At 47.0% G+C, this 10,303-nt stretch overlaps 1 protein-coding gene across 1 annotated transcript; it reads right to left on the bottom strand.

Moving 5' to 3' along the window:
* Positions 1-1,353: 1,353 nt before the first annotated feature.
* On the bottom strand, positions 1,354-4,127 carry LOC130020419 (exosome component 10-like). The gene is given in 2 exon segments (XM_056111032.1): positions 1,354-2,132; positions 2,135-4,127. Coding segments are annotated over 2 exon segments (2,763 nt in total). The 5' UTR covers positions 4,119-4,127.
* Positions 4,128-10,303: the final 6,176 nt, after the last annotated feature.

The raw sequence follows: 10,303 nt of genomic DNA, 5'->3' as shown, positions 1-10,303 counted from the left end.
GGGAACCATAGGGGATGCCAGGGATCAAATCCAGGTCGGCCACGTGCAAGGCAAATGCCCAAGCTATATCTCCAGCCTTCCTTTTTTCCTTTTCAGTTTTGAGTTATACCCAGCTTTGCTCAGGGCTTATTCCTCTCGGTCTCAGAGATCATTCCTTGAAGTGCTGGAGGACCACAAATAGTGCTGGGGATTGAATCTAGTTCAGCCGTGGGCAAAGTAGATGCCTTACCTGCTGTACCAGTTGTCTGGCCTTCACCACCACCTTCACTCAATATGTTTTGGGGTATTTTGTTTTTACTTTTTGGCCACACTTGGCAGTGTTACTCTTGGTTCTGTGATCAGGGGTCACTCCTGCAGTGCTTGGGCACCATGGGGTGCCAGAAATTGAACCACCCAGGTCTGACATATGCAAGGCAAGCTTTTCAAAAAAAATTATTTTATAAAGTAGTTCACAATATCTTATTACATTTAATATTCAAACACCAGTCCCATCATCATTACATCTTCCCATCATCATATTTTGATGATCTTCCCATCATCCCATCCTGAACCCCAATCCCTGCCCCAAAGCAGAACCAAAATAATCTAATATTTCACTCTAAGGTTTTTAAGGCAAGCTTCAACTACCACTCTAGTCCCTCTATCCGATAAGTTTTTATGCAACTTGAGTAATATGTATATACAATTCAAGTATACAGGTGTACATGTATATGCATATGTACACAATTCAAACATTTCCAGAAAATAATCACAAATAATTTGGAATGGGTACATCCAGTGGTGCTCAGGGGTTATTCCTAGATCTGTGCTGGGCACTAATCTAACAGTGCTCAGGAACCATATGGTGCCACGGATCAACACTCAATTTTCCTCCGTGTAAAGCATCAATCCATTGATCTCCAGAACTAAGAAATGTATTTTAAAACAGTTTTTTATTTAATTTGCTGTAGGCAGGAGGGTTGAGCCGTAACTGGCTGTGCTTAGGGCTTGCTCCTGTCTTTGTGCTTGGGAATCACTCCCTAAGGTATTCCTGGAACCAAAATACAAGAACTGTCCCTGATGTACCGACTCTCTGATCCTAAAACAATTTTTTTAAAGATTTTTGGAGTGAAGCAATAGTACAGCAACTAAGGGATTTGCCTTGTCCCCACAGCCAGCCCCAGTTTGATCCACAGCACCCCACATGGTCCCTCAAGCGTGCCCGGTGTAATTCCTGAGTACAGACCCAGGCATAAATTCTGAGTACCACTGGATATAACCCAAAAACAAACTAGAAAAACAAATGCAAAAAGATTCTTTAGCACCACCTATTCAAATACGTGACCGCACATGGGGTCACAAGCTCCAGTTTAGTTATTCTTTTTCCCAGTAACAATTATTTCTAACAGTGTTAAAATTGGGATGGTATACAAAACCATCCCAAGGCCGTTGCCTCCCGGTCCTGGGAAGACCCCGGAAATCTGGCGGATGCGGTCTCCTGGGCCAGTTGCATCTGAACCCTCTGTTCAACTCCCGGGGAAGGAAGGACATGCTTTTGTTTCCCGCGGTCTGTTTGAGTTCTTTGGCTGCGATGAATTTCTTGCCAGCCACGATATGCTTTCCGGGGTCAAACTGGGAGGCCGCTTGGGACTTGCTGTTTCCAGCAAACGCCTGGACGTTTGGCTTGCGGTAGTCAAAGGAAGTAGAAGCTTTCTCCCGCGCCTCCCTGGGTCCCTTGGGCTTCTCAGCCAGTTTGGACCATTTCTTCTCTTGTCTCTGTTCAGGGGCTCTGGGGTCACTTGTTCGCTCTCTCTTCTTGGCAGCGTTTTCCAGGGCGATCTGCTGGCGGAGCGACAGAGCCGGCTGGGCAGTGGTCTGCGACCCTTCCTTGGCCTCGTCTTGGGCGGCTGTCGCCTGGGCTGCCCTCTTCCTGGCAGTGTCCTTAGAGTCCTTCTGTCCCTGCGCCTGGCTGGCCATCTCCCAGCGCTCGCTGATTTCATTGATGTTTGAGGAAGGGTCGGCCTTGGCTGCCTGGGAAATGTGGGCGTGGTGTTGGAGCGCCTGCAAAAGCATCCCGAATGGGTTCTCCAAGGACTGCATCACTGGCTGGACTTTCTTCTGGGTTTTGTCCTTTTGCTCTGCACTTGCCTCGTAAACAAGGTGTCCGCGGCCGTGGCAACGAAGCGGCTGGTGGCCAGCAGGGTCTTCTCTTCGTGCTGGGCTGGGAAGAGGCCGGCCTGCGTCTGGCCCGGGACAGGCCTATTGGTGGGGACGGCAGGGCAGTCACCAGACCAAGCGTGGGAGCGGTCGTGAGGTCCAACGAGAACATTTTCCAGCCTCTCGGGATGGGGCAGCAGTGCTCTCCTCCTCAGTCCGGTGGTAACTTCCGACTGGCACAGAGCGGTTCCTCGCGCCTTCTGGATGAGAAGATGCAGCTCATGAAGTTGTTGCCATACCAGAGGCGGGACGGGGGTGCAGCAAGCAATGATGCCCTGGGGTTCCTCGGGCAGCTCTTCTGAGATCTTCAGCATCATGCGGTTGGGCAAGACACAGCAGCAACTCTCATCCTCCCTCCTTGCCAGGTTATCCCTCCAGGCGAACAGCAGCCGGAAGGCTATCAGCTGCTGTGCATTAAGAGGCGTCTTCAGCTTCTCATACAGCTTCAGGTAGGACTCATCCGTGAAGAGGGGTTTCGCGAACTTCTGGAGGCAGATGTCCCTACTGCGCTGCCACACCACCCGGGCCTTCGAGGGCTGCTCGCTGGCAGCAGCCCACAGCTCCAGCCTCATGCAGTCGTAGATGTAGAGCAGGTAGTGGGTGTCCTCGCGGGCATAGTGGAGCATTTCCTCCGGCAAAGGGCGCACCCTCCAGTCGGCCAGCTGATACTGCTTGTTCGCCTGCACGTTGCAGTAGCGTTTCAGCAAGTGGTCCAGGGAGTGCCGGCCCAGCCGAAGAAGGCGCGCTGCCTGCTGCGTGTCGAACATGTTCACCACGTACAGCCCGAAGTCCTTCTGCAGCCATTCTATGTCGGAGTTAGCGCCGTGGAAGACCTTCACGATGGCAGGGTCTGTGAAGCTCTCATTGAGGAGGTACATGTCGCTGCGCAGTTCCAGCGTGTCGATGATGAAGTCTTCGGTGCGCGTGGAAATCTGCATCAGGCAGGTCAGGCCCAGGAAGCTGCGGTAAAAGTGATGCTCCAAGTCCACCGCAAATTCCCAACAGGCCAGGAGCGTCGCGTTGAGTTGCACGAGTTGGTCCAGCGAGGTCACCAAGTGGCAGGCAGTGTCCTCCAGGGGCTTGTAGGCTTGGGGCTGCGGTTTCTGAAGCGCCCACTCTGGGGGCGTAAAGTGATCCAGTTCGTACTGATAGGGGTGTGCGAACACGTCCTACTCTACCTGCTGGGTCCGCTGCTGGTGGAGGAAGTGGACCAGGGCCGGTGGCACATCCGGGTCCTCTGATTGGTTCTTGGTGTGCTCCCGACTCTCCTTAGACAGCGCCCGAGGGAGAGGTTTCAGGGCGTTGGGCTTGATGAAGATCTTCGGAACAAATGGGGTGTTGGAATTGTCGATCTTCTCTCGGAATTTAAGCTGCGGTCGGATGATGTTCTTCACGTGAAGCAGCCGGAAGGGTTCCGATTTTGTTTTTTTGCCAGATTCTTCTGCCTTCCGGTTCCAGCTGGACACGATCATTTGGCGGGCTTGTGACCCTATGGGGAGGACGGGCTGCTGATGCTTCTTCATGCCTGAAGCTTCATCCAGTAAAATGTCCACTCCATCCAGAATAGCATCATTGGCGTCAACCAATAAATCAAATTTGTCTTCCAAGTCCGTCACTTTCCTGCAGTCCTTGATGTCGCTCTGACACACGTAGTACTGCATCATTCTGCTCATGCACTCAAGCATCCTGTCTCCTTGAGTCTCACAGAATGCTTGGAAGCCAGGAAAACTTTGGTAAAAATCATATTCTGGGCCAGACTGTGGCAGGCTCCCAGATGCCTTAATGACTGCCACCACTGACCTGAGAGCAAACTTCATGAAGCTGTCGATGTCCGGGAAGCCAGGCAGCACCATCTCCTCCTCAGGCTGAGGAACGCTTGCAGCTGATGAGCCCTTGGGGCCTGGGGAACTCGGAGGTGCCATTTTTCCAGCCAGGATGGTCTCTTCTCCAAGATAGAATCCCAAGATAGAAGCCAAGAGTTAGAGCACTTAAAGTTAAGGCTGCTTATATAGGAGAGGTCAATTTGTGTTTGTTTTTGTTTCAGGGCCACACCCTACTGTGCCTCAGCATCTGCCAGGGGTAATCCGAGACACACAGGGTAGGGTGTGGCCCAACACACCCACCCTACAGCAGCTGCTGTACCAATTGTGTGGTACCAATCTGGATGTGGCCCTCTGTCACATATTTGGCCTCCTGATAATCAACAGGAGTGATCCCAGAGCACAGAACCAGGAGCATGCCCTGAGAACCTCTGCGTGTGATCCAAAGCAAAAAAAAAAAAAATCAAACATGGGCAGAGTGATAGTATAGTGTATAGCATGTTTTGTGATATGAGGCTGACATGGCTTACATGGTATAATCTCTGGCACCACAGATAGTCCCCCGATCAAAGCAAGGAATGGCTTCTGAACACAAAGGCAGGAGAAGGTACTGAGCACTGCCAGTGTAGTCCAAAATCAAAACCAGAAACAGAAACCAAAAACAAACAAAAAGTAATTTTAAAATGTGAAAGCACTCTAAGAGCCCTGATATATATATATATTTATATTCAAAAAAAGAGTATCTGCCATATCTTTTATGATATGGATATTTAGGAATGCCTCAGGGATGATGCAGGGTAGCAGGGATAGAATCCAGATTGGCACCATGCATGGCAAGTACCCTACCCACTGTACTATCGCTTTGGTCCCATATTTGATTTTCTTTTACATTTGAGCTGCATGAATACTTCATATACCATGGGTATAAAACTGTGTTATATATGCAAACATTTTTCCCAGCCAGTACAAAAGCAATAGTAAGAAAGCCTTTTTGCTTTCTTACTATTCTCTTTTGTTGTGGGCTGGAGCAATAGTACAGTAGGTAGGGCATTAGGCTTGAACGCGGCCGACCCCGGTTCAATTCCTCCACCCCTCTTGGAGAGCCCGGCAAGCTACCGAGAGTATCTCGCCTGCACAGCAAAGCCTGGTAAGCTACCTGTGACATATTCGATATGCCCAAAACTATAACAACAAATCTCACAATTTGTTTTGAGACGTTACTGGTGCCCACTCGAGCAACTCGATAAACAACAGGAGGACAGTGCTACCGTGCTACAGTGCTCTTTTGTTGTGTAAAGTCTTTAAAATTTGATGTAGAGGCAATTATTTGCTTTTTCTTTTATTTCCTTTTCTTCTTTTGGCTTTTGGGTCACATCCAGTGGTGTTCAGGGGCTACCCCTGAATCTGCACTCAGGAATTACTCCTGGCAGGCTTGGAATGCCAGGAATCAAACCTGAGTCAGTTTTATGCAAGGCAAACACCCTACCCACTGTTCTATTTCTCTGGCCCTCTTTCATTTTTCTTGCTATTGGGGTGAAGTCCTCCAAGACTTGGATGTCAAGAAATAAATAACTAAGATGTTTTCTATTTATTTTATGGCCACTGGTTCTTCGGATTCTGAAAATAGAATTGAATTTGCCATGGGTAGTTGGTGTGGGCTAAGGTTCAATGGGCTCTGGTGGAGGATATTAGCATTTTTGTGGTTGACAGGGTATGGTAACATTACACTCCTAAAGTATATAAACATTTGCATTGTGCAAACCAGTGTTTCAGCTGTGACTTAAAAACAAAAACAAAAATCAAAGAAACCAATGAGGGGCTGGACCAGTAACACAGTGGGTAGGGCTTTTGCCTTGCACAATGCTGACCTGGGTTTGATTCCCAACATCCCATATGTCCCCTGATCCAGTAGTAATTCCTCAGAGCACGAGCCAGGAGTAACCCCTATGCATTGCCGGATGTGATCCAAAAAGGGGGAAAAAACAAAGAAAAGAAAAAAGAACAATGAAATGAAAATATCATCAGTAAATCTGAATAGACATTTCCCAAATAAGATATACAGAATGACCAACGGGCCCCTGAAATATATACTCCTCATCATTTATTATGACAAAAACATAAACCGAGATAGGTAAAAGTCAGCACCTCAAACCTGTTAGAGCTACTGCTTACAGTAGATCCAATAACACAATTTTGATATCTCCCCGATGAACAAAAATGTTATTATTCATCAGTATTTACTGTTGCATTCATTATTCACTATAGTTAACAGATGAAAGAAAATGGCATGCCCTTCCAGTGATCACTTTATGAAGAAGATGTGGCAGACTTTTGTAACTGATAGACTAACCAGTTAGCACTGTAGCACTGTCCTCCCATTGTTCATCGATTTGCTTGAGGGGGCACAAGTAATGTCTACATTGTGAGACTTGTTGTGACTGTTTTTGGCATATCGAATATGCCACAGGGAGCTTGCCAAACTCTGCTGTGCAGGCGGGATACTCTCAGTAGCTTTCCGGGCTCTCCGAGAGGGACAGAAAAATCAAACCCAGGTCAGCTGCGTGCAAGACAGACGCTCTACCCCTTGTGGTATCACTGCAGCTCCTAATCTGTTGGGGCGGGGGTGGAAGTGAAGGGGAAGGAGAGATAACTCAATGCACTGAGCTCAAGCTTTGCCTGTAGGAGACCCAGATATTTTTGTTTGTTCATTATGGGGCTACACCCCGGTTCATTTATTTTGAAACTGAAGGTAAAAGTTTGTAATCCCCAACAAAACTGAAGAAATTGAAAGTAAATATGTGAAGTGACCTAACTAAAAAGAAAAATACAAGCATTGGATGATATATATGGATGATATATATATATATTATACGTAGATACATGTGTGTACATAAATGCAACATAGCACTGTAGCACTGTCCTCGCGTTGTTCATTCATTTGCGCAAGCAGACACAGTAACATCTCACAACAAATTGTGAGACTTGTTGTTACTGTTTTTGGCATATTGAATACGTCACGGGGAGCTTGCCAGTCTTTGCCGTGTGGGCGAGATACTCTTGATAGCTTGCTGGGCTCTCCGAGAAGGGTGAAGGAATCAAACCCAGGTCGGACATGTCAGCCGCATGCAAGGCAAATGCCTTACCCACTGTGCTATCGCTCCTAAAGATGTAAAATTGAAGAACAAATGAAACAAGCTGAAAGAACTGGACAATCAGGGGTCAAAGAGATAGTGCAGCAGATAAGGGCTTTTGTCTTGCACGTGGCCCACCTGGGCCAATTGAATTGAATTGAGTTCAATTCTCAGCATCCCATATGGTATCTGAGTTCAACCAGGAGTAATTTTTGAGTGCAGAGAGAGGAATAATCCATGAATATCACCCGCATGACCCAAAAACAATCAAACAAAACTGTGGACAATCTTAATAGAGCTAAGTTCCCAGGAATGGAGAGATAGCTCAAAGGACTGAACTTATATCTTGCATGTGGAAGCTTGATCTCAATCTCAGGCATGGCATGGTTCCCAGAGAATGGGCAAGAGAGAACCCCTATTATCTAGTGGTCTATGAGCATTGCTATGTGTACCTCCCCTGAAAATAAAACCAGGAAACAACAGTGCAAAAACCCATTTCTTAGTAATTTATAGATCATAGCATAGAATAAAGTAATTTAAGATTTGCACTATACAGGACTGTTAATCTTGTCACATGTCCCTTTCATTTTTTGGACACAATGATTCAGGGAACCGGAACTACACAATTGCCTCAGTGGCTCCGACTCTCTGATTAACCTACTGAATGACAAGCAGGTCCAGAGGAATTTCTAGAAACTGTGCCTCTCCAGTGAGAAATTCTTTGATCATGGGGAATTTTACAGCCAGATGTAAATTTGCAGGGAACAAAGAATTTTTTTTTTTAATCTTTGGGTCACACCCAGTGATGCACAGGGGTTACTCCTGGCTCAACACTCAGGAGTTAACCCTTGAGGTTCTCAGGGGACCACATGGGGTGCTGGGAATCGAATCCGGGTCGGCCATGTGCAAGGAAACGCCCTACCCGCTGTGCTATCTCCCCAGCCCCCCAGTTTCTCTTTCCTTCTGCACAGTACTGGAGAATAGAGATCACTGACCCGATTGAAACCGGGTCCAAAGCCAGCATCACTGAGGAAAGATGACACCGCCCCAACCCATGCCCATATTCAGATTTGTTTCCTCCTCTGACAAAAATGGTATTAAGTGGCATTCAGAAATACAAGGGAGGATGATTAAGGTGCAAATGCATGTAAACATTGTTCCTAGACTGCCTAGCTGGACTCGGGTTGGACCTTCTCCTTCTAAACCAGATAATCTCAGCATCCTCTTGGCTCCTCCCTAGTTCCGCTCATCTTCTCCCTCCCAACCCCTCCCTGTCCCTTCCTGCCCCCTCTCTGTCCCTCCCCGCCCTTCCCTGCCTGCCCCTGCCCCCACTTCCTGCCTAGTGAAGAAGTCAGTAGTCTCTGCTGGGCGGGGCCTAATAGCCACAACCATCTAAGGTATATTATTTCACATTAGAGCTCTGCTGCTAGTTGACTTCGGCTACACTTGGCAGAGATCCTAATGCACAGACACAGACACACCTAGAGTCAACGGGCCAGGTAAACAGAGAGACAGCAAGATGTGGGTAAAGGAGGTTGGAGCCTGGAAGAGCCTCAGTTTCATTCACGGCTCCGGATTGCTGCTCCAAAGAGTATCTACTCTCAAATGGCTGGTGAGCCATGTCGGAGCACTGAGCTCCATCCTTGGTAATCCAGACTTAACCAGGGATGCTCTGGGAGTGTCCTGGATTAGAACTTGGTATACCTCTCTGAAAAAAAGGGGGAGTTACTTTTATTATAATTCCCAGTCCCTCAAGGAGTTTGTCCTACTAATTTACTTGAATTATTTCCTCTTCCTTTTGTGCGGGTCCACACCTGGTGGTGCTAAAGGGACCATACAGTGCTGGTATTCCCTATGCATGGAATCAATCAAGTCTTCTCTCCCACTCAACATTTGAGAGGCAGGGGATATTGGACCACATACGGTAGTACTCCAAGCTCTGCAGAGGATCAACCAGTCAGCTGCACACCAAATATGTACCTTGCCCTTGGTTCCTTTACTATCACAGGACTTTTCTAGTCTTGATAAAATGCCAGTTCCTACTCTCCCCTAAGGTCAGAAAAGATGGGAGTTAGAGACTAGAGAAATAGTACCTTACCAGACTTAAGAGCTTGCTCACAGATGACCCTTAATCAATCTAAAATACTGCATGTGGTCCCTTAAACTCTACCAGGTGTGATCCCCGAGCACAGACCCAGGTGGGTAAGCCCTGAACAACATCTATTATGGCCAGCCCCTCCACTGCCCAACAATAAGAATGGGCTTTGGGATGGTGATGATAAAAATCTGAAAGGTTCAAATTTTCCAGATGTGCTATTCTGAATCCACATGTGAACATGTTGCACAGTGTATCCATGAGAAATGGTTGTAGACAAGTAGGGAGAACTAGTTAATTCAAACTATTGGCTAAGTGTTCCTGTTTCCTAAGAATACCAAATTTCATCTTGGCCTAATCCAAGCACCTACCTGCTTACAGACACAACTTAAATATGTTGTCCAAGGGAACCTAATCTTTATAGGGGCCATTTTTTAGTACTGGGGTCTTGGGTGGTGTGAGGAGCAGTCACTCACAGCCAGTGAAACTGAACTCTGATGTGCCAGTTCACTGCTTGGGTCATACCCAGCAGTATAAGGAGAGTAGTCACCAGGGCTACACTGGCAATGTGGTTGAGATTTATTGGGAGTTGGGAATGGAATCAGCTTATCAACTTATGGGCCTGGTCACAGTATTTTTTTTTTTTTTGAGAAATGGGCAGTTCTTGGAGCTTCTGGCTTTGTAGTCGTGGTATCATATGCATTGCTGGGAATCAGACCTGTGTCTGTCACTACTTAACCTCTGTATTATCTTTCATTGTTCACTCCACTTCATCCAAAGTAACTTAGTTTCAAGGGAAAAAACAGAAATCAAGCCAATATTTATATAAGGAATGAGGAGATACATGAGGATATAGTTTATATCAGGGATCATATGGAGATTAAACTTCTGTAGGATTTTCAGCATAACCTTTGTATAAATTTATAAGCACACAAATGAATAGATGGAGCCAGGAAGACATCTCAAAGGGCTGGAGCATATGCTGTGCCCTAAGAAGCCTAGGGCTTTGTCTCTAGTAGCAATGGCCCATGTACACCAGAGCAACATTCAGGGAGCAGTGT

This window comes from Sorex fumeus, unplaced genomic scaffold (assembly GCF_029834395.1).
Source record: "Sorex fumeus unplaced genomic scaffold, SorFum_2.1 ptg000012l, whole genome shotgun sequence".
Classification (NCBI taxonomy): Eukaryota; Metazoa; Chordata; class Mammalia; order Eulipotyphla; family Soricidae; genus Sorex; species Sorex fumeus.
The sequence above is the reverse complement of the archived record's forward strand: the minus strand, read 5'-3'. Positions and strand labels throughout refer to the sequence as shown.